This window comes from Nelumbo nucifera, chromosome 8 (assembly GCF_055504915.1).
Source record: "Nelumbo nucifera cultivar China Antique chromosome 8, China Antique-T2T, whole genome shotgun sequence".
Lineage (NCBI taxonomy): Eukaryota > Viridiplantae > Streptophyta > Magnoliopsida > Proteales > Nelumbonaceae > Nelumbo > Nelumbo nucifera.
In genome coordinates this window covers 31,978,161-32,002,833 of record NC_142656.1, presented here as the reverse complement: position 1 = coordinate 32,002,833, position 24,673 = coordinate 31,978,161, and the positions used below count along the sequence as shown (strand labels likewise).

Below are 24,673 nucleotides of genomic sequence, written 5' to 3'. Positions count from 1 at the left end.
AAATTGGGATAAAACTGTGGTGGCAGGTATCGATTTAGAAGAAGGGGTGTTGAGGACTACGGTGGAGACTCTAGGGTGTGAGAGTGGGGAGTGGCCTTTAAAATACTTAAGGTTACCCCTTGTTGACAACCCTAGATTGGTTAGTTTTCGGAACCCAGTGGTTTAGAGGTTTTAGAAGAGGTAGGTTGGGTGGAAAAGGATCTATATCTCTTTGGGGGGGGGGATTACTTTGTTTAAATCCACTTGAGCTAACTTTCTAGTCTATTTCTTGTCAGTCTTCAGAATTCCCCAGACAGTTGTGAAAAGGATTGAGAAGTTAATGAGGGACTTTTTATGGGATCCAGGGGAAGGGAAAAAAAACCATTTAGTTAGATGGGAAAAGGTGATCAAAAGGAAGGAAGAAAGGGGATTAGGAATTGGCAATGTGAGTATATAATACTTTGCTCTCTTGAGCAAGTGGTTGTGGTGGTTTCTTGTGGACAATGATAGGTTGTGGCTAGTATTCACGGGCTATCAAGCAATGGATGGGATGCTGGTTGGCTGCATAGAGCTACTCTTGCTATACACCCTGGAAAGCTATACACGGTATCCTTATTCTCTTAATCATGTGAGGTATGACTTGGCTTCAGGTTTGAAAATAAGGTCCTGGGAACGTGTTTGGGGTAGGGGAATCTCCCTTGAAAGATGCTTTTCCCTCTCTGTTTGTTCTTTCCAACCTCAAAGAAATGCCTATGTCTGATTTTCTTATTTCTCATCTCTCACCTTCTGGGTTGAATTGGAATTTGGGTTTCACTCGAAATTCCAGGGAGTTGGAAATCTCCTCTATGTCTAGTTTGATGCATCTTTTGGATTCTCTAGTCCTAGATGATGAGGGTTTGGATAATTGAGTCTGGGCCCTTAATACTGTTGGGGTGTTTACTTGTAAATCTTCAAGGCCCTTATTGCCATTACTCCTCCCTCCTTCCTTCCCTATAAAGAATTTTGGTGTTCCCTATTCCTCCAAGGTCAGTGCTTTTTGTTAGGAAATCTTCATGGAAAGCATTAATACTTATGAGCTGCTGTAGAAGAAAAGACCAAACTGGTCTTTTCCCCCTAACTGGTGTTTCTTATGTAAGTTGCATGGTGAGACTACTTTTTTTCTCTTAATCTTCTGTTCCTTTGTTCACTGTATTTGAGAAGGGTGCTTTTCCCTTTTTGGTTTTAGGAGAAACCGTCCTGCCAACTTGGAAAGGTTGTTTAGCCCTTCTGTGTTGAGATGTACAAATAGGACTATAGGAGAAGCAGGATTCTATAGAGGGGCGCACAGGCATCAGTGATTTGGACAGCATGAGAAGAAAGAAACTCAAGAAGTTTTGAGGGGAGTAGCAAGGAGGCATTGGTAGAAATCATAACGAGAGTAGAATTTTAGGTGAAGGCTTTGAATCTGTTCTCAAACTTTAAGGTGGAAAATTTCTTCAGGAATTGGGGGCCAATAGGTAGGTCTTCCTCTAGGAAACAAAATCTCCACTAGAGGTGTGGTCTCCCCGAATGGGAAGGTGGTTGAAATTGAACGTTGGTGGTAGTAGTGTGGGCAATCCAGGTCTTTTAGGAATTGGAGGGGTGATAAGAGATGAGGGTGGTATTATACATGCCTTGTACTCAGGCCCAATTGAGCAAGGTGATTCTGTAAGAGCATAATTCTAAGCTGCAGTTTTTGGGGGTAAAAATGGCTAAAGAATTGGGAGGTTGGTTCTTGAAGGTGATTTGAAGCTGGTAATGGGGTAGTTAAGTAAAGGTGAGGGGGTGATTTGGCAGCATAGAAATGAATTCAGGCGCTTCAAATGGGCTATTAAAAGATACGACTATTCAAATAAAGTGGGTTAGGAGATCTGATAATACTCTGATGGATGGCTTAGCTAAACAAGGGATTCAAAGACAACATATGTACTGGGATCATTTGTAATACAGTTGGGTGGGTCTGTCCTGTAATGGGTTTGACAGCAGCTTTTCACAGCTTCTTGTTGTAATATTTTCTTCTTAAAGTTAATGAATGAATGGACTAATGGACTTCTGTGTTGCTTATAAAAAAAAAAAAAAAAAGAAAATAAAAACGGAGGAGGTCCCTCCTAGAGTTGGCTTGGTACCATGTAATTCTGGTGAGGCATACTAGAAAACCACAACTCTATGTGGTTCAAAAATGATGACCTCTATCCCTAAATGGTCCACTATATATGTTAGTCAAAATTTATGTACTATTAAAGAATGAATAAAAAATACAAAGAAAAAAGAAATAAATACATGACTCCATATTATTGTGTATCCTAATCTGCATCATGATGTTTTGGGTGTAGAGGGTGGTATACTGTGAAGATCTGGATTGGGCCTTTTTAGTATGTCTAAATATATAACCTTATAAAATATTTTTTGATTACTCAAAAAAATCTTGTTCTTATAATTCTTTTCTTTGTGTTGTTGTTAATATTAGTAATTAAAGTAGCAGCATTAGTTCTATTTATCTTCTTATTTGTTTTTTGATATTTTGTTTCGGGCTCATATGCATTTGTAATCCTTGACAAAATATAGTGGCATGGAAATATGGCGTATTGAAAACTTTCATCCTGTGCCTGTTCCAAAGTCCTCGTATGGAAAGTTTTTCACAGGTGACTCGTATATAATTTTAAAGGTTAGTAATTATATCTTAATCCAATTGTATGAAGTTAACAAGTTGCATATTCACAAGTCCATGGAGGCTTGGATTAGAAAGAATGGCTCTAGGCAATGTTGCATGTATTAAGTTATGCTAGTAGTTTCTGGTTATGAGGAATGTTGTGATTGAATATATGCATCATGTTTTAAGAAAAAAAATGAAACCATAAAGCCTCATTTTAAGCATTTAAATTACTTGATATTCTTGTGAGCCTTTATATATTCATTTGGTTTTGGTGTTGAAGAAAACAATTATAAATACCCCAAGATGCAAATCCTATCTAAAGGAGATTTAACTTTTAAGGGAGACAATACAGAATCTTTTGGATCCAGTTTTTAGGCTAACTTATATAGAAAATGGATGGTCAGGTTGATAAGTTGGTTATATTTTATTTTTGTATGTATTGTTGTAGTGGGCGATGCCTCATCACATTGATCTTTTCTACAACCTTTTTATTTTAATGAAGATTTCCTTTTCATTTACTATAAAAAAATGTAACTTTTTTTGCTTCTATACTGATCAGAAGTCCTATTTATACGATATAATCCTTTATGTTTCTGGTTCTCTAGTGACGATAATATCTATGTAATCTACCTCATATTCCTTTATTCTATTATATAACCTTTACTCTTTGTTATGTTTTTTTTTTATCTATACTGTCATGTTAGAAATTTGGTTGAGAGTTGAAAATTAGGTTCTTTGTAGGGTATGCTGACCTAGCGATGGAGGATTAGTAGCTCTGTACCAATTTGATGCAAGATGGTATGACTGAATGGTGAGTCTAGGAAGGTATTAGTTAACTAGAAAAAAGTTTAATGACGATTTTATGATTGAAGGTAGAGATTGGTTAGGTTTGGAAGGATATCATGGGTTAATTGTATCAAGTATGGATTTGTCCCAATATTGTGAGAAGTTTCAAATTGGGGGTTGAAAATTTTCAATAGAATTTTGTAGGAGGTTTTCTCTCTATGGAATATGGATACAAGGGGCAACCAAGTTTGATGGGGTTTGGAGTTTGCCCTGCACAGAAGGATGGAAAATGAAATTTGTCAAGAAAACCTAAAACAAATAAGTAAATAAATATAATGATCAATTCTCTGTTTGTTCCTTCTTTAAATCCTTGTGTCTTCAAACTCCCATTAAGCCCTTCCCTTTTATAGCTGTTTGGAAATGTGCAGTCCAACAAAAGTGAAGCTTTTCTGTTGGGAAGCAGTAATCAAATCAAGAATACTTATGAGAGGCTTTAAAGAAAAAGGAACACCTGGTGCCTTTCCCCTTATGTGTGTGCTCTTTGCTTGAGTAGTGGAGAAAGTGCTAACCATTTTCTGTTAAATTGTCATTATGCTGCTCAGGAGTGGAGTTATTTTGCCTCAAGCCTTAGAGGCATGTGGTTAGCTCCAGGTGATGTCATGGTGTGTTTCACAATACGTTTGCAGTCTTGTCATACAAAAAAGGAGCAGATCCTCTGGCAGTCTACAAAAGCTGCAATGTTATGGAGCTCATGGATGGGGGGGGGAATGCAAGAATATTTGAGGATAAATCTATGTAGGTGGGAAGATTTATTGAACTCACAATTGTGAGGATTGCACATTGGGTAATGGTTTGTGATGAATTTAATCATTGAGTGACGTTTTAAGGGAGTGGGGAACGTTTGCTGCATATTAAAGGGATAAAATGCAATAAAATGCAAAGAAGGGAGCAAGGGAAGTACTGGCTAGGGCAAGGTTGAAGCTCAATTTGATGGATGCAGTTTAGGAAGTTGGGGACTTTCAGGAATTGGAGGCGTAATAAGGGACAACGTAGCATTCTAGTGAGATTTTCAAGGCCAACAGGAGCAACCAGCTCTCTAGAATCTGAGTTCAAGGGACGAAATTTGCTGACACGAAGGGGTGGATTGAGATTAACATAAAAGGGACTGCCAGGCAATCATATCCTGGTTGAAAGATAGAGAGGATATTACCATGACAACTTAGATCTTTAGTAAGACAGGGTCTTCTGCTAGGTTGAAATTTGAATACCTCATGAGTGGATCCCTAGAAGTGTAAACAGCCTGGCCAATGACTGAAGGAGGACATGTAATTGCTTTGTTTTGGGTCTATTTGGAGTAGAGGGATCTCTTAGGGCTGACTTACTTGCTGCAATACAAGGAATATAGATTGGAAATGAGTTGAAACTGGAAAACTTGATGATTGAAGGTTATTCATAGCTGGTGGTGGGTTGGCTGAGGAGCCAGATACTGAAATTTGGTGTTACAAGGATGATATTAAGAAATTCAAATGGTTAACAAGAAATATGACTTTTGAGGAAAAAATTAAAGCATTGACATGATATGCCTGGTTTCAAAGGCCACTGAAATGTAAAATACTAAGAGTTTGGGGATATTAACAGTTTGACCTGTTAATAACTTAGGCCCCATTTGGTTCACTGCAAACCAAACAGATCCTTAATATCCATCCTAACAAACATATTTCCAGAGTGTTCTTATTACTTATGCCTTGGATGTCACCTCTATGTGAGGCTCAAGGAAAATTCGTTGAGGCAAAGTCTCGTGGCTCAGCCTGAAAGTATAAGGTATGTTCCTCACGGCTCGTGTTGAAATGATATGTAAAAGTGTATGTATATGTGATTGTATCTATGCTTCAACATATTTAAAATGATATTATTTTCCACTTAACACTTTTGAGTTGTAATTAAATGATTTGTGAGCTCCTAACATTCTTATAGTTGTTCTTTAAGTGATCAACTATTCATGTACTTCCCAATAGAAATTATGCTCATTTTTTGCATGTTTCAACACTTTTCTCACTTTAATTTCATATTATTTTTCAAGAAATGGTAAGTCATGCAGCTAAAGGTCCTGGTACCTTGCTTTATGCCTCCACATTTTAAACACTGTTCTGTTTTCTTGTTGATGTCACCTCCCTATAGCGAGTAACAAACATAATTGGCTCTTATCAAACAAGGAAGGTTTAGATTAGGTGGTAGTGTGAACAGCTTTTAGCTTATTTATATAATAACCATTCCTTCAAGTTCCCTTTTGTTTTCAAAAATGTATTTCTTCATTATAATTGCAATTATATGTTAAAAACTGTTGCAATACGCTTAAAGCTTATATACTTTGTGCAGACTACAGCCTTAAAAAGTGGTGCATTCCGTCATGATATCCATTATTGGCTTGGTACAGATACCACCCAGGTGTGGTGCTGCTTCTATATAATTTTTTTTACTCACTATTCATTTGTTATGGAAAATAGGATCCAATATCTGCAGAGATATTTATAGTTTGACATCCTTCTGTCTGTGAAAATAAATAGGATGAAGCTGGTACTGCAGCAATCAAGACAGTTGAACTGGATGCAGCTCTTGGTGGACGTGCTGTTCAATACAGGGAGGTACAGGGTCATGAAACTGAGAAGTTTCTATCTTATTTTAAACCATGTATAATACCTCAAAAAGGTGGAGTTTCATCGGGCTTCAAGCATGCTGAGGCTGAACAGCACCAAACACGCTTATATGTATGCAAAGGGAAACATGTTGTCCATGTAAAAGAGGCAAGTATTTGCACTTGATATTCTCCAATTTGAATATTTTTGCATTTTTTTTTTCATTTGTAGTTTTCATTAATTTTCTTTTCCTTTGGACAGGTCCCATTTGCTCGATCCTCACTCAATCATGATGACATTTTCATTTTGGATACTGAATCTAAAATTTTTCAATTTAATGGTTCAAATTCATCTATTCAAGAGAGGGCCAAAGCTCTAGAAGTTGTCCAGTATGTCAAAGACACATATCATAATGGGAAATGTGAGGTAGCTACCATTGGTAAGTTGAAATATTAATTGGGAGGTCAAATGATGATATATTAAGTATTAAACAAGTAACAGCATTCTGAGTTGAGTTATTACAGAGGATGGGAAGCTAATGGCTGATGCTGAAACTGGAGAGTTCTGGAGTTTCTTTGGTGGCTTTGCTCCACTCCCAAGAAAGGCTGCATCTGAAGAAGATAAAACCATTGAAGCTTTCCCCCCGAAGTTACTCCAGTATGTTCTTTCATGAGTTCAATCTCCATTTTATCATTCTATAATGTAATGATTGACACTTTTTCTTTTTTTTTTGTATCAGAAAAGATGGGGACTATTTCTTTATCAAGAACTTGTTGCTTGTAGATTAACAATCCTAGGTTATTCTAAGTTGAGAAATTCTATGTACAAAAACATGTTTTGTGGTACCAGTATTGCAATAACAGTGTAGGGTTATAAATCTTGCACACTTGGGATGTTGGTGTTGTGACTGTAGGTCATACACGAGGTGCAACATTATAGCACTCTGTTGCAAACATTGGATCTAATATTTATTTGCAACTTTTGCAGCTTATGGTACTTTAACAGTACTGTAATTAACTTCTACACAGAGCATGTTTCCAAACCAAAGAATTTGCATATTTATGAGTTATGATAAATACTAGTCAACTCAACTAAGCCTTCCCAAATGTAATATTATAGGGATACTATATTTTTATTTTTCTATATTTTCAGCCTACTGTGCTTTAATAGTACTATTACAGAAACACATGTTTCAGAACCAAAGAAGTTGCATATTTATGATATAGATATTATATTATGTTTTTCCTTTCTGTTTTTCTTAAAGTTTCTGATGTCACAATGAAAAATTGAAAGAAACAAATAATTCATTACATAAATAGTTCCCAAGAACAAGATTTTTTATTACGACATAGGCATTTCTATTTGGATTTTATTTATTTTCATTTTCCATGTCATGGGGTGCAGTATCCATTGGGATGGCAGTACAATCTTTTTCACATTATATATTGGTTTTGACAAAATGTGTTTATCATTTTAGGATTGTCAAGGGGCAGTCAGAGCCTGTGCAGGCTGATTCGTTTACAAGGGATTTGCTAGATACAAACAAATGTTTCCTTCTGGATTGTGGGGTTGAAGTTTTTGTATGGATGGGGAGAAATACATCTCTTGATGAAAGAAAAACTGCTAGTGCAGCTGCAGAAGTAATACCTACTTAACATATCATACTTAACACTAGTTCTTTGTATGCAAACTTATATCCTCGATGCATTACACAATTTCAATACACAGGAGTTGACTCATAGCCCTGAGCGACCAAACTCTCACATAATTCGTGCTATTGAGGGGTTTGAAACAGTGGCATTCCGCTCAAAATTTGATTCATGGTCTCAGACGAGTGATGTGACTATATCAGAGGATGGTAGAGGCAAAGTTGCTGGTCAGTAACTAAATCTATGTATTACATAACTTGAAAACTGTGACTTGAATATATTGTCTACTTACTGGCTTTTACAATTCAAGTTGTTCTTTGTCTTCTAACTTTTAGAACTGTTATGTTTCCAATGATTTTGTAGCACTTCTAAGACGTCAAGGATTTAATGTCAAGGGTCTCCTGAAAGCTTCTCCTGTGAAAGAAGAACCTCAGCCATATATTGATTGCACAGGCAATCTGCAGGTGCTATTATGATATACATACATACATACATACATACAATACATTCCATACATACATAAATACATATGTATGTATATATGTATTTATGTATCTTTTACTCAATTTGCAGATTGAACTGGGGTATTTTGCTTGCTGTAAGACAAGCTTTCAAAATGCATTTTCAGGTCCAATTGCTAACTCTAGTTTCCAGCCTGGATAAACAGGTTTGGCGTGTAAATGAGCAGGAAAAAGTTATGCTTCAGTCTTCAGAGCTGTCAAAATTTTACAGTGGAGATTGCTATATTTTTCAGTATTCATACCCAGGAGAAGACAAAGAAGAACACCTTATTGGCACTTGGTTTGGAAAGCAGAGTATTGAGGTGAAGAATTTCTTGAGCCTATTGTATCCACCATCTTTTCTTCTTATGAATATATGTTTAGCAGATTTTCCATAATTCCTACATCTCATGGCTGCATGTTAGAAGGAAACAGCAAGGCACTCAAAGAGGAGAAATGTCATGCATGGGTCCCATCTATGCATGAAAACTTTTGTATTCACAGAGCTTTTCTTTGCATTTTGTTCAAAAACTTTTTGGGCCTTTTCTTTTGCAGTAGTTTCCCAGTTTCTTTTGCAGTAGTTTCCCAGTAAAGATAGGATAGATTTTTTAATATAGAAAAAAGAATTTATGTTGGTTTCTTTCTTTATTTCTTTCTTAAATAATAAATAATTAGAAGTTGTTATTAGATCTTCCTGAGGGAGACAAAGTATAAATGATATATATATAGTATATTATATAATGTGTTAACACACATATTAATAAGATGCAATAATATAAATGATGTTATAATGAGGCACCTGCCTTGTTATTACACACTTAATGCCACCTTTACTTGGATTAGAAGGACTGCAAATGGGATGGCTGACACTTTAGCCAAGCAGGGGGTCCATGGGTAGCAGATGTTTTGTAATCTTTTTGGGCTTGTTTCCAACTGTTTATTGTAATTTGTAACTTATGTAATGTGTTTTTCAGTTGGTTCCTTCTTGCTGATCCAAAAAAATTCTTTTTTTCGTTTTTGATAAGCAAATAAATATTTTATTAAAGAAAAAAGAGAGGGTGGCAAGTTATCACCCAAATACAAAGACCAACTTAAGACTAATGAGCAAACTCCACATTACATATATGAAAACCCAGGACCTCCCCTAACCTATTTCCCAAGTCGTCCTTTTCTGTCTGAAATCTGGGAGAATCAGCATCCAATTTGTCACTGATCTGCTAACAGCTGCAACCATCTTATCCATACTCTAGGCTTTGTCTTTGAAGATCTTCTCTTCCTCTCCTTCCATATGTTCCATGATACTGCAAATGGGATGCACTTTGGAGGGTACCGAGGGTCTAACTTACCTCGAGATGGAGACAAATCATGGACAAAGGCACGACAACCAAAGACTCGTGGGAATGGAAAATAAAGGGTACTGAGGGTACAATAACTGATGAGGGGCCATGTAGTTTAGCACTTTGGAGGGCATGTGATTGATGACATAAGTAGCTGCAAGTATAGTATCCACACAAAACCTTTTTGGAACATTGATGTGCAACATCATCCCGCGAGCTACCTCAAGGAGGTGTCTGTTTTTTCTTTGTGCAACACCATTTTGTTGTGGTGTTCTGGCGCATGAGCTCCTATGAATAGATTCGTGGGAGACAAAGAACTCATTGAGCTCACCATGGAAGTATTCTTTTGCATTGTCAGATTGGAAGATCTGTATTTCAACATGAAACTGCGTAAATACCATCCTCTAGAAGTCTTTCACAATCTTTGGAACTTCGTCTCTACTACGCATAGGAAATACCCATGTATAGCGAGAGTAATCATCGATCAATGTGATTAAGTACTTATATCCGCCCTTAGAGATTACATTAGTAGGCCCCTATACATTAGAATACACAACATGAAAATGACCACTTGATCTTTTAATACTTGAGTGAAAAGTTGTTCTACATTGTTTGCTGAACTGACATGTTTGACACTGGAACTCTGACATTGAACATGACTTAAATAAAACCGGAAACAAAGACTTTACTATTTCAAAAGAAACATGACTTAAACGACTATGCCACAAAAAAAATTGACTCTTATTTGACTGACTATGTGACTCTGAGGATGACACCGAGAGACCAGCTTTGTTGTCGAGAATGTAGAGACCATCCACTAGGCTCCCTCTACCAATCGTCCTCCCAGAATTTAGGTCCTGAAAAACACATGAGCCAGGAAAAAATGTTACACCACAGTTTAATGAGCTTGTGATACTACTAATTGAAAGCAAATTTATAGGAAGTTGATATTTCAAAAGAAACATGACCTAAACGACTATGCCACAAAAAAAAATTGACTCTTATTTGACTGACTATGTGACTCTGAGGATGACACCGAGAGACCAGCTTTGTTGTCGAGAATGTAGAGACCATCCACTAGGCTCCCTCTACCAATCGTCCTCTCAGAATTTAGGTCTTGAAAAACACATGAGCCAGGAAAAAATGTTACACCACAGTTTAATGAGCTTGTGATACTATTAATTGAAAGCAAATTTATAGGAAGTTGAGGGACATGCAATACACAATTCAGGTTAAGGCCATGGGGAAGAGATTGATCCTTGGCCTACAATGGAGGAGAATGAGCCATCTACAAGCCTCACTTTATCCCTTCCTAACAAAAGGCTATAGGTCTGAAACAAGTTTGGCTTACCGGTTAGAGGCCCTTGAGTTAATGATCCAAGGGGAACCTGTGGGAGTGACATGGGTTGTAGAAGCCGTATTACCTGATGTAGATGCAAATGAAGTAGAGGGAGTACCAGTGACTGAGCTATCCATTTGTCGCAAAGCCCTACCATAAGACTCCAGGTGTTCTCTGAAGGAATTCATTATATCTTCCTTGGGGTCAGAATTATTAAGGTGGTCCCGGGTAGTTCCGGCAACCTGAGTATCTTGGGTTGCCACATGTGCTGCATTTTGTGTTGTGTTCATCTTCTTCTGACCTTGACCTTTACCTTGTTCTTGGTTCTTCACTGCCCACTTGGGTTTCCCGTGGATGTCCCAACATGTGTCACGTGTATGCCGTGAACACCGGCAGTGGGTACAAAACAACTTATCTTTATCATCAGTCTTCTTGGTGTCACTTTTCTTCCCCGTGGAGTTATTATTCATCGCAGCCAAAGCAACTTGTTGCTCCCCCTCAGCTATAACCATCACACTCCGCCTACTTTCTTCCGATTGAACAAGGGAGTATACCTCGTGAACCGACGGCAACTCTTTGCTTCCTAGGATCTGAACCCTCAAAGGTTCATAAGCAGGGTTTAGTCTCAACAAGAAGGCAAACACACGTTGTTGAGAGACCAGCTTCCTGTAGGCCTTAGCATCATCATCATGTTTCCACTCTATAGCCTGATAATGATCCAATTCTTTCCATATGGAAGTAAGGGCTAAATAATATGAAGACAAACTATGATTTCCCTGTTTACAGGTTGAAGATTCAGCTTGTAACTGGTAAACCTTGGCATAATGCCTTTGCTCAGAATAGGTAGTTTTGGTCTGTTCCCAGATCTCACTAGCGGTGTCTGTCCACATAAAGTTCTTCTTCACATCAGGTTCTATGGCTGCAAGGAGCCAAGACATCACCATACTGTTTTCTTGGTCCCACCTATCATGTTCAGCTGTCTCACCCTTGGGTTCTTTCACCCTTCCATTTATGTAACCAGCTTTTCCCCTTGCCGTTACATAGAGTTTTACACTTTTAGCCCACTCCAGGTAGTTCAGACAATTTAAAGGGGTACTTGGCATGGGAAACATCATGTTTTCACCTCCCATACCAGCTGTGTTGCGGGTCGGTGTAACCCCCGATGAAGTTGATTCATAATTTGCCATAGAATACTGCTGAAAACAGTCCAAATCCCACACAACTACACAACAGCCACAAGCAGAATACCAACCCTCAAGAAAACAAGAAACTGCTGAAATCATTTCTGTGATGGTTCAGTCATTAAACCAGTCCAGTAATCAGTCCAACACAGCCAAGGCAGATGTTACTATCAGTCCGACTACAGCCCATACAGTCTAACAATCCAACATCCAAATGAATGTATAGAACCAAGGAATAAGGCCTTCACACCATTGGCCAAAAAAAGACAGAAACAAGAACACACCTGTCCAGCACCTGTACGAAGGTGCCAACCAGAAATCGACTTCACAGCATCGAACAGAGAAGAGTCTCTATCAGCATTGCCCTTCTTCGACTAGGGTTTCCTTGATATTATGACCAAGGAAGAATCCACAGGAGGTGCCGCCAGTAATCTGCTAGGGTTTCTCTGTCTTCCACGTCCAAGAATTTAAAGAAGGGAAAAAAAGGCAAAGCAGGTTCAAAACAGGAGGGACCGAAATTCCTTTACAGCCCAAAAACCTGGCTCTGATACCATGTAATCATTCATGGAGAGTGGGAGACGAGAGAGAGAGAAAGAGAAGGAAAGGGAGATATGATTGAGAGAAAAAGAAAAAACTGTCTTTGGATTGCACACCTCCCTTCCACACACTCATCCCATAGGAAGTCCTCACCTCCCTTGATTCCCAGATGAATCTTACAACTCCATACTTCCCAACCACAACCCTCCTCCACAATGAGTTCTCTCCATAAACTAAATCTCCAAAGCCGTTTCCCCATGAAGGCCCTGTTAAAAATTCGCTCTCTCCTTATCCCCAAACCTCCCCAACCCTCCCCTCTCCTTTGGATTGCACACCTTGTTCCAGTCTCCCAGATCACTAAATGGTATTTCTTGCCCACGCCTCCCCCTCCCAAAGAAAATCCCTCTGAACCTTCTCGATTCTTTCAGCCACCTTAGGTGGTATTTTCAGCAAAGGTAGGTAATAGGTTGGAAGACTTGACAGGACACTTCTAACCTCCTTAGCTTTCCACCCATCTAACCTCCTTTCCTGAGGAAGACCTATGAACTATACTGTTTTTTCTTGATCAGCAACCATTTAGATCAACTTATTAATTGTAGAAAAGAATATTTTTGTTACATTGTACATAAGTTTGAAGTATGCCAAGAATACCCTGCTTAATGTAGGCTTGGCCCCAATCTACCTATTCCATTTCAATTTATTTTCCTTGCTATCACTCTCCCAGGAAACAAAGCCCCAATACAGAAAGACTATTTGCTAATCTCAACTCATCGACACTTGCTGTCATTTCCTCAGTCTCTGACCTCTCTCATATTGTTTCTATGCACCCATAAACCTTTTTGATAGTTTTTAATCCATCCCAGAACCAACTTCAAGTGCCCTGATTGAGTGATCTTTCTGTTTCTAACCCTTGTAGCATCATCAAAACCTTTTCTCTTGTGGAGTCCGCAACACCTATGGGGCTAGGGTAGAAGCTTGATATATGTCCATCACTGTCCCTAAATATTCCTCCAATACCAGAGATGCCAGGGTTACCTTGGCTGCATTCATCAAAATTCAGCTTGATGTGTTCATTCATAGGTGGCTCCACACCAAATAAGAGTGAGGTCTCACCAAAGAAGAGTTGGCAACAGCCTACCAGTGAGCAACTTATATTGAGATGTTCTCGGTAAAAGATTACTGCATATGAGTTTTATTGTTGAGTTAGAATATTTCTCTATGTTGTCAGTCATCGACCCTCTTTTTCTTCCCTTTTTGTCAAATGATATCTGTGTTATTCTAGGAAAGGTAACTGAAGGCCTTAGAGGATAAATCAACATATAGAAAGTAATGCCTTTAATTATGCTATCCCAACCAGGAGAAATCATTATTTGCCCCATCACATCTATGTGGGGGTTGGCAACATAAATCCTGTTACTCATTCCACTCAAAGGTCATAATTTCTTAAATAATGATTTTGTAGATTCCAAGATTTTTTTTTCTATTAAAAATTATATCCTATGTTTTCTGGATGCTATCATCTTTTTGGTTTAATTTTTGTTATGGATAATGCAGGAAGAAAGAACTTCAGCACTCTCACTGTCAAGCAAGATGGTTGAGTCCTTAAAGTTCCAGGCTGCTCAGGTAGTATAGTAGTTTTCCTTTTTGGTGGTGATTGGGTTTATTGGTAAACCAAGTTGTTGTATACTGGGCTGCATTTTATATTTCCACATTTTTTCTTGATTTTGCATCTACAGGCTCGTATCTTTGAAGGGAATGAACCAATTCAGTTCTTTTCAATTTTTCAGACCTTTATTGTGTTTAAGGTTTGTATAAATTTAACTTTCGGAAAGGAACTTTACATGGAACAAACATTTATGATCTTTCATTACATGTGATTGTATTATATTTATTTCATCAATAATGCTGATAACAATTTGTGTCAAATTTAAAGGGTGGCCGTAGTTCTGGGTATAAGAATTACATTGCAGAGAAAGAAATCACAAATGAAACATATAATGAGGATGGCCTTGCATTGTTCAGAGTTCAAGGTTCCGGACCTGAAAACATGCAAGCAATTCAAGTTGAACCGGTACATACTGACCAACTTTGGTTTGGCTCCTTATTTTTTATGTGATTGGTAAAAGTGAAATTTATTCATTAAGATTATTTTTTTTTTGAATGAATAATTTAACATGGCTCAAAGATTGGTCTTCTATGTGTTTATTCAGTTTGTGTTTCCATACTCTTGATTAAGAACTATGAACATAGTATGCAACTATGCATCTTATTTAGAAAGTAAGTTTCCTATGGTTTAAAAATCCATTTTATGTGTTTATACAGTAAATTTATTGTAATATGAACAACTACCTGATTATAATCTTGATAAGAATTACTCGAAGCAATTCCTTTAAAAAACAATTGTCTTTTGCAGTTTATGTTTGATCCTGTATGAGAACTTCATACATCATCATTTATTAAAGTTCAACTTAACCTCTAATTCATGATAATACACATAGCAGTTGTTTGACACTCCAAGTACTCTTATTTTTAGAAATATTTCATTGGTGGCTAAGATGTGGGCAAGTACATTAATTTACCTGAATCATTACTGTTGATTTGTTTTTCATCTTGAACTCTTTCCAATAGCAATCATTTTATACTTGGAATAAGTTCCACAACATTGATGCCCCATAGGGAGATGATTATTGATGAGTTGCTTAAAGGTTCTAATAGCATTTTATTCTATTGTTATCACCCCTTGGAGATTGGCACTCCAAGGGTTACTCCCCCTCAAACTGATGTGGGGACATCATCCATTTGCCTACAAGATACTCATGGTGAGCTCAGCAAAGTTGATACTTAGAGGAGATGTGAGGAAGAGAGATCATTTCTGCAAGAAATTGGCCCCAGATGAAATAACATCAACCTCAATATGTTTGGTGTTCTCATGAAAAGCAGGGTTAGAGGTGATGTTCATGGTGCTTAAGTTGTCCACATAAAGAGGTGTGGTATGGGAGATAGATATACTTAATTCCTTGAAGGAAACCTCATAAAAAGCAATCTAACTTCAAGCAGTAGACAAAGCATGATGTTCAGCTCCAGCTGAAGATTTGAACATTATCAGTTGCTTATTGCAATTCCGAGAATGAGGGAGTCACCAAGAATTACACACCATTCAGTTGTGGAGCGATAAGTATCAGGACAGCCAAACTAATCAGCATCAGATTAGGTCCAAAGTTGATTGGTATGATGAGGGAAAAGATAAACCCCTCTAGATGGTGCCTTGAAGATAGCAAACGATCTAGTGAACTGTAGAGAGATGAAAATCACACCAAGAAGTGTCAAACTAATTCAAACTTTGGACAACATGAATCATGTTAGATGTATCATCGTAAGATGAGATTGCCAACAAGTTACCGGTACAAGGTGAGGTCTTGCAAAAGTTTTTTTTTTTGAAGATAAATAAAATTAAATTAAAACAGAAATAGGATACAAGAAAAAGGTGATAAGCAATCACTCGAATGAAAAAGATAAAACACCTAGAGAACAACCGACAAAACTCTTAAGACACCCAAAGATATAAAACCATCCCATCAAAACCAGACCCACAAAATCAAACCCCATAGAATGCGGAAAGAAACAAAGAGTATCGACTTGTTTTGTCTTGTTCAGATGAACAAGCTTAATTAGATACAAGGTATATTTTCTTTGGTCTACAAAATGTCCCAAGGTGAGAAGTGAATCTTTAACCTGGAGTATGTCAAGGGGACAAGATCCTTCATACAAAAGGAGATTTGGAACAATAATTTAAACTATTGAATACCCTCTATATCATCACTATTAATGAAGATGCCATCTACATAAAGCAAAAGAGTGGGGCTCTAAGAACAACTGTAAGCAAATCAGTGTTTTAAAAGCGCAAGGGCCAATTTGTGTCTGAGGCGCAAGGCGAGGCTCGTGCCTTCTTGAGAAAGGCACAAAATTACAAAAAAAAAACAGCTAAAAAATAAAAAAAAAGTCAGAAAATTCAAAAAAAGGTGCAAGGAGCGTCTTTTACTCTCAATCTCTCTAGACCTTTTCACCACCAAACCATCAGACGACACCTAACCATTGATGCTGGTGTCAATAGGTGAATTTGCTAATGTTGTTCATTCATTCATTGCAATAAAATATCTTCTTAAAAGGCAATGAATGTTATAAAATCTTTATTTTTTATGTGAGAAATAAGAATTTCAGACCCTAACATAGACATGTTCAGGCTTGCCTTGAGAGGCGTGGTCAGGGGTCCAGGGGCGGAGCCCCCGGCCCAGCCGTTAGACTAAAAAAAGCAAAAAGCGCAAAATTTTGAAAAGGCGCACTCCTGGGCTGAGGCGCAAGGTGCATCAGGTGCACGCCTAGGCGCACGCCCCATGCGCCTAGGACCTGGGCGAGGCGCATACCCCAAAATGTGCCTCGCCTGTGCGCCTAGGTACGCCTTTTAACTCACTGAAGCAAATAGGGATGAGTCATAAGCACTTTGTTTGTAACCAGCCTCCATAAAAACATTACAAAAGTCCTCAAACCAAGCATGTTTAAGCGCCCATAAAAAAATTTCTTGAGATGGCAGACTGTAGCTTGATCTATGTAGCAGCCAGGTGGAGGCTTCATAGAGACAAATTCTTTTAACTAGCCATGAAGGAAGGTTTTTGTGACATCCATTTGAAAATCTGACCACTAACAGAGAGGTAACAATACTAATAAAGCATGAATAGTATGAACAGTAATCATCTTGATAACAAGAGCAAACCTCTCCTAATAATCAAGGCCATACTCTTGCTTATATCCCTGGAAACTAATCTTGCCTTGTATAATTCAATACTTCTGTCAACCTTGAGCTTAAAAAGGGATTCACATTTGCTACTAATAGAGGAGACATACAGAGGAAGGCGAACCACACCCCAGACATCATTATCGATCAGGACATGCATCTCAATGTCCATGACATCCTTCTAACAAGAATGTTAGAAGGGACCATTTGATGGGTAGAATGTTTGCAGCATTAATAAATTTGCAATGGTTTGCCTTGCACATTTTTGACATCCACTTTTAGTCATACTTAATAACTTTCTTTGTTGCTTTTGTTGTTGTTTTTTGTCTTTTTTTTATTGTTGCCAACAGGGGTAGTTTGTCATCTTTCTTCAAGTTATACTTGTATTAGGATATTGAAAGGAGTATATAGCCAACACTGTTCCCATTCTTCCTCTATTCTTCTCATAACTTATACCGCTTATTCTCTTTTTGTTTTTCTCCTTTCTTTTTTAAATCAAATCAGATTGTTTATCATAAATGACAAGTTAATATCAGAGCAAGTTGGACTTGAGTTGTGCCCATGCACTGATAGGATCAACATACTGCATTGAGTATTTCATTGCCTGGTTGATTTAAGGAAAATAGTGCCTGATCTTGGATGATTTTTTTTGGATATAGATTAATTGTTTTCTTTTCACAAGGAAAATTCTTGGAGTTTTCATATGAAAATCAAAAAACTTCAGTGGTCATTGTTGTCTAGGAATGGTAAGATTGGCACTCAGGTTTTCCTAAACGTTTTCTGACAAAATCTAATGCGTGCTTTTGGTTTGGTGGAATTTTAGACTCTCCATTGTGAGTAGCATCTATCTTCTGGTTTCTAATAGTAGCACTGGTAGAGGTTTCTCCACTTGGAACAGTGTAGGGTTGATTCTGCCCTACGGTATTCTTCTTGTTGCAATCTCTCTTGTGGACAGCCATCTTAAACAAAATCGTCATGACTGAACACTGTTATCTAGAGGATTTGGCTATAGACAATCAGTGCCCTTTGTGTAATCAGGTGGCTGATTCTCAATCCATCTCTTGCTTGAGTTCCCCTTTTCGTTGAATATATGGTCTTACTTTCTGAAATTGTTTATTAGTATGCTGGGTGCTGCCATGTGACCTCCCAAATCTGATCACTTCTTGGAAACGTAATGCTTTTAATAAATGGAGTAAGATATTGTTGAAGCTTATTCCAATGCCCTTTGTTGGTCCATTTGGATGGAATGCAATAAAAGAATCTTTCAAAGGAAAAGTGAGGAGTGGGTGATAGGGAAGGTAGAAAGATGTATAATGCAATTGTTTAATATTCTCAAGGAATTTAGAGACCTCAAACAATCCTGATTCACAAATCAGTTGAACAAAATTCTCTTTGAATCTTTACTATTCAAAGGAAAATCTCTTTGAATCTGTTAAGAATATGTATTTGTCAAGGGGCATTATTCTCTTTCCTTCCTAGTTGTATTTGGGCGCCCATATAGGAGCACAATTGTAATTTTTCTTCTTTGATATAAAACGAACATTTGGGTGTGAACAGTCACACACCCTCTTCTCCCGTAACTCTCTTGTTCCTCCTCTTATCTTTCTCCCACACTCTTACAACTTGGTATCAGAGCAAGGAGGAATCTTGGAAGAGCCTTTTTTGTCAACTCCTGAACTCATGAAGACTTGGTGATGTCAGACTACTGTCGGATTATGTCAACAGTCTGTACAGGTACTGGCAACAAACTCTTAAAAGTGGTTCAGTTTGGTGTGCCCTGATTTTAGGGATTTTTTGGTATGGCTCTCATCTTCATTTGATGCTCCCATGATTTTTCTCGGATTTTACAATCAGAAATTACAAAAAAAATACTGGTTCGATGTTTGGATTTTTTCCCTGTATCTGGGGTTGGAACTTGCTTGAAACCTGTTGTCCTTGAGTCATTTGACTCTTCTAGAGGTATGGGAAGTTGTTCCACATTTTCTGAGCCCAAGGTATTTTTTTAGGAGATAAAGTCCTCATAAATTGCCGCCAATTCAGTTTTTGGTCTCGTATTGGTCTCCAACAAAGTGTTTTAGAGCTGTCAAGAAAGCAATCCAAACCAAATGGAATTGCCTAAGGAAGTACAAATTGTTTGCAAAATGCTCTTGACCTATGTTGATGTCTTTAGTGGTATGACAACCACAGTGAAACTTGATGGAACCAACTTCCTTGAGTGGTCTCAATTAGCTAAGCTTATTATTGGAGGTAGGGGTAAGCTAGGATTCATTAAGGAGGGGAAGCCAAAACCTGATGACCCCAAGTTTGCGAAATCGGAATAGGATAATTCTTTGCTTATGTCATGGCTGATGTGTTTGATGCAGCCTCATATGGCCCGTAATTACATGTTCCTCTCCAATGCGAAGGAAATTTGCGAAATCGGAATAGGATAATTCTTTGCTTATGTCTTTCTCCTCTCTTCTTCCCTTCTCTTCTCTTCATCTCTGTTTTCTTCTTCATTTTCTGACTTCTCCTTTTTAAATAGGTATGAACCTCATTGGTTTCAGACAACTTGGTATCAGAGCAGGCCTAAGACTGATTAGGGCTCTCATGTAAGTGTAGTCCAGCCGACTACATGAGAGCATTTCTAGGGCTGGAAGTTTCAGCTTAATTCGCCTAGTTCTTGGAGGTCATTGGTGATTGAAGAAGGTGCCCAAGGTTCAGAAAACTTGGAGAGCTGCCCGGTGACTAGGAAGAATCAGAGAAAACAGGTTGGTTTCTAATTTAGGGCTTAAATTAGAGATTGGGAGTGGTGCTCAGTACTTTCTGGGTTCTTTTTTCATTCCTTTTGGATTGATAGAAGTCCGAAGTTTTTTGGAATCCTCTGGGAGGATCGGCTGTCTTATTTCTTCTCTTGGACTGTTTTTTGGGTTTCTTTGTGGACTGTGCTTCTGGGTTGAGTTGTTGACTGTTCACTTCAGCCACCCACCTTGTATTCGTAGAAAAGCCTCTAATTTTTTTTTATTTTTTCTTCTGGGTGCTGTTGGACAGTACTTGAAGTAATTTTTTTTTATTGAAAAGGGAGTTGGACAGTGCTGTACCTTCCATTCTATGAATATCTATTGTTCATTACAACATGGAAATGACCAGAAATGAGAACAAACCATATGGAGGACTTGTAGGAGCTAGAAATTCTATTGATAGCAGTTCGTTTCAGATTACTACAGTCAAATTAGATGGAACAAACTATTTGGAATGGGCCCAATCAGTTGTGATGGCCATTGGGGGAAGGAGAAAGTTGGGGTATGTGATGGGAGACACAGAAACCAGCTCAGGAGGATCCTTCCCTTGCTAAACGGGTCCAAGAAAATTATCTGGCTATGACTTGGTTATGCAATTCCATGCAGCCTCATATCAGTAGAAACTATCTTTGAGCAAAGACAACTAAGAAGATTTGGGACAATATATGAAAGAAACCTATTCTCAGCCCCTTAATGTTGCTAGAACCTATGAACTGAAAATTGAGGTGAATCTTAAACAGGAGGAGAAACTTGTGTCAGTTTATTTCTCCACCTTGAAATCATTGTGGCATGAGATTGATCATCTTGAGACTATTGAGTGGGAGAGCTAGAATGATGCTGCCACATGCAAGAAATTAGTTGAGAAAAATAGAAAGTGTGAATTCCTAGCTGTGCTAAACTCTGATTATGACATTGTAAGACAACAACTTCTCACTAGAGATGGTGTCTGTTTATCTCAAGCCTACTCTTTGGTACATATTGAGGAAAGTAGGAGAAAAGTTATGTTACGAATTCCATTTATGGAATCAACTTTAGCAGCCATAAAACCGAAAACTGGAGGTGATAAGGAGAAGGAAGTAAAGAAGGAAGGAAAGAGGGGGATGTGTTTTGTGAATATTATAAGAAGCCAAAACTCGGCTAATTCCAGAAAGACTTAGGAATAAGAAAGGAAATGCAAATGCAGTTGTAACCACAGGAACTTCATCCACACCCAATACTAGATCCAGTTCTCTTGATGCATTGGTTGTAGTTATGGATGCTTTATCTCAGCTGGAGAATGAAGTTGACATCTCTAGATAGTCTCATTCAACTCCTCCCACTTCTGCTTTTGCTCAATCAGGTACAAGGGCCACTTCTTATCATGCCTCAACCCTAGGTAACACTAGCCATTTTTGGATTGTAGATTCAGGAGCATCTGATCATATGACCAGTTTGTCTTCCTTATTTCACACTTATTGCTTGTCCTTTGGCAGAGGCAAAGTGTCTATTGCTGATGGCTCTCTTGTCCCTATTTCAGGCAAGGGAGACATCAAAGTCTCTGATGCTATTTCCTTATCCTCGGTTCTGCATGTTCCTAAACTAAATACTAATTTACTTTCAATCAGTAGTATCACAAAACACCAGAACTGTTCAGTGACCTTTTTCCTTGATCATTGTGTTTTACAGGATCTGGCAATGAGGAAAGTGATTGGAATTGGCTGTGAGATGAATAAGATCTACTTGCTTGAACATCCAATTGGAAGAGTAAAGAAGCTGGGAAGACTTTTGTGTCATAGTCTGTGAGTCAGATTATGCTTTGGCATAATCGATTGGGTCATTTTCTTTTGGGTCTTTAATTCCAAGTGTCCATTTTGAAGTGTGAGAGCTTTGAGTTGGCAAAGCATTATAGATCAACTTATTCACAAAGTAATAAAAGAAGTGCTTTTCCTTTTGAAATTGTGCATATCGACGTTTGGGGGCCCTATCATATTCCTGCTATGAGAGGGTACAAATACTTTCTATTATTTGTTGATGACTACTATCGGTTTTCATGTGTTTACCTCATGCACTCTCGAGATGAGGTTCCCACTTTGACCCATGTTTTTCATCAAATGATCATGACTCATTTTGGGATTAAAATAAAAATCTCAGATCTGATAATGCCAAAGAATATTTTGCAAAACCCTTAGCTTCTTATCTCCTTGAACATGGAGTTATTCATCAAAGCACTTGTCCACATACACCTCAGCAAAATGGGTAGCTGAGAGGAAAAACAGGAACATCCTTGAAGTTGCAAGAAGCATCATGTTGAACTCTAATGTTCCTATACATTTCTAGGGGGATGCCATTCTTACTATTGTTTATCTCATTAACAGGATTCCTTCATGGGTCTTGGACATGAAAGCTCCTTTTAACTTGTTGTATCCTAATAAGGAGCAGTTTTCTATTCTTCCCAAAACTTTTGGTTACACCTGTTTTGTCCAAATCCTTGGGTTTACTACCCATTCAAAATTTGACCCTAAGACTGCCAAATGTATCTTCCTTGGCTATGCACAAAATATAAAGGGGTATTGCTGTTATGACCCTATCTCAAGAACCGGGTTTGTATCTATGGATGCCACCTTCTTTGAAGATGCCCCCTATTACCCTAGAGTTCCACCTCAGGGGGAGAGTGGTGAGCAGGGGACTTTTGCTCAAGATGTTCCTTTGCCCATTCCTATGAGTGAAGGGAAGTGTAATGAGGGGAGTTGTTAAAAGTGTAAAGAATTGAGGGTGTTTTATAGAAGATGGTGGAGGCAAGTTGGTTCCAGTAATGATCAGTCTAGGCCAATTCCTGTCTCTTCTGCGGCACCAGATTTACTATTGAGCCTCAGCCATCCTCAAATGACCTTGACCTCTCAATTGCAATACACAAGGGGAAGCGTCAGTGTACCTCATCCACTGCCCATTGTGTCTCCCATTTCCTTTCTTATGACCACCTTTCATCATCGTATAAGTCTTTTTTAGCCTCCATTGCTGCCATTCATATTCCTAGAACAATGCAAGAAGCCCTAATTGTCCCTAAGTGGAAGGAAGGAATGAAGGTTGAGATGGATGCCCTTAGAGGGAAGAAACTTGTTGGGTGTAGGTGGATATTCACAGTGGAGTATAATGCCGATGGTATAGTTGAAAGATAAAACTAGACTGGTTGCTAAGGGATACACTCAAACTTATGGTATTGTGAGGATTTTAGCCTACTTGAAAAGGTGTCCAGGCCGAGGTATACTTTTTAAAAATAATGGCCATATGAAAATAGAAGTATACACTGATGCAGATTGGGTAGGTTGTATTGATGATAGGAGATCTACTTCAGGGTATTGTGCCTTTGTTGGAGGAAATCTAGTCTCTTGGAGGAGCAAGAAACAAAATGTTGTTGCTCGCTCTAATGTTGAAGCCGAATACAGGTCTATGGCTAATGGTGTTGCTGAAATATTATGGCTGAAATCTCTCCTTACAGAATTTGGAATTGAATTTGAAAGACCCTTGATGCTGTATTGTGATAACTAGTCGGCCATTAACATTGCTTACAACCCAATACAGCATGATAGAACCAAACGCATTGAAGTTGACAGACATTTCATCCGAGAGAAAGTTGCCTCTCAAGAAGTATGCCTTCCTTATGTTGCCACTAATATGCAGCTTCTTGATGTCTTCACCAAGGCAGTCAACAGAATCAAGCTTGAGACAGATTTAAGCAGGTTGGGAATGATAAATATGTTTTCCCAACTTGAGGGGGAGTGTAGAGAAAATGATTGACCAGCTTGTGGTCCCATCTCTTCATATGTTTCCTTTGATTATATTGCTGTTAGAATGCTCTTTTCTGTTGTTTCTAGTGACAAGGGTGTTCCTTTCATTGTACCTCTTTTAAGCCTAATATAAATAGCACTTGGGGCGGCAGACTAAAAGATTCTGAACCCTTTTCTTCTATTCTTTCTTTCTCCTCTCTTCTTCCCTTCTCTTCTCTTCTCTTAATCTCTGTTTTCTTCTTCATTTCTGACTTCTCGTTGCTAAATAGGTCTGAACCTCATTGGCTTCAGACAACTAACCAGTTGAAAAAAAAAACAGAAAGATTGTAATGAAATGAGTGTCTCCCCACCACCAAAGGATAAATTTTGTCAAAGGGAAACAAATATATACAATTACAAAGATGCCCATTGGCATATACAAGAATGATAAGCTACAGCATGGCCCATATTAAAACAATGGGATACGAGAAAGAAAAGAAAGATCAAGTAAGAGTAACTACTCCTTTACATATCCCTCTTTTTAAAACTGTTATCCCTGAATAGCACATGTTACTTTATGCTCTTTTAATGCTTGACATGTTTTGCTCTTTTGGTTATCAATTAGGGCACTCTATACTTTGCAATGTGGTGTAGTAAAATGAGTTTCAGTTCAAACACTAAAAGATTATCAAAGATGCAAAGTCAATAAGATGTTATATTCAAATACAGCTTTACTAACATTGTATTTT

At 38.1% G+C, this 24,673-nt stretch overlaps 1 protein-coding gene across 9 annotated transcripts in view; it reads left to right on the top strand.

The window, feature by feature from the left end:
• Window positions 1-24,673, top strand: part of LOC104603155 (villin-4-like) — a 59,559-nt gene that overhangs the window by 7,864 nt on the left and 27,022 nt on the right. For 7 of the 9 annotated variants that reach the window (XM_010267106.3, XM_010267100.3, XM_010267104.3 and 4 more), the window contains 12 exons: window positions 2,563-2,662; window positions 5,813-5,881; window positions 6,001-6,237; window positions 6,331-6,508; window positions 6,594-6,726; window positions 7,547-7,709; window positions 7,798-7,945; window positions 8,082-8,182; window positions 8,347-8,541; window positions 14,167-14,235; window positions 14,349-14,417; window positions 14,546-14,683. In XM_010267106.3, coding sequence (XP_010265408.1) covers window positions 2,563-2,662; window positions 5,813-5,881; window positions 6,001-6,237; window positions 6,331-6,508; window positions 6,594-6,726; window positions 7,547-7,709; window positions 7,798-7,945; window positions 8,082-8,182; window positions 8,347-8,541; window positions 14,167-14,235; window positions 14,349-14,417; window positions 14,546-14,683 — 1,600 coding nt within the window. The remainder of the gene's footprint in view (window positions 1-2,562; window positions 2,663-5,812; window positions 5,882-6,000; window positions 6,238-6,330; window positions 6,509-6,593; window positions 6,727-7,546; window positions 7,710-7,797; window positions 7,946-8,081; window positions 8,183-8,346; window positions 8,542-14,166; window positions 14,236-14,348; window positions 14,418-14,545; window positions 14,684-24,673) is intronic. The other 2 variants (XM_010267105.3, XM_088894046.1) reach the window with 1 other exon arrangement.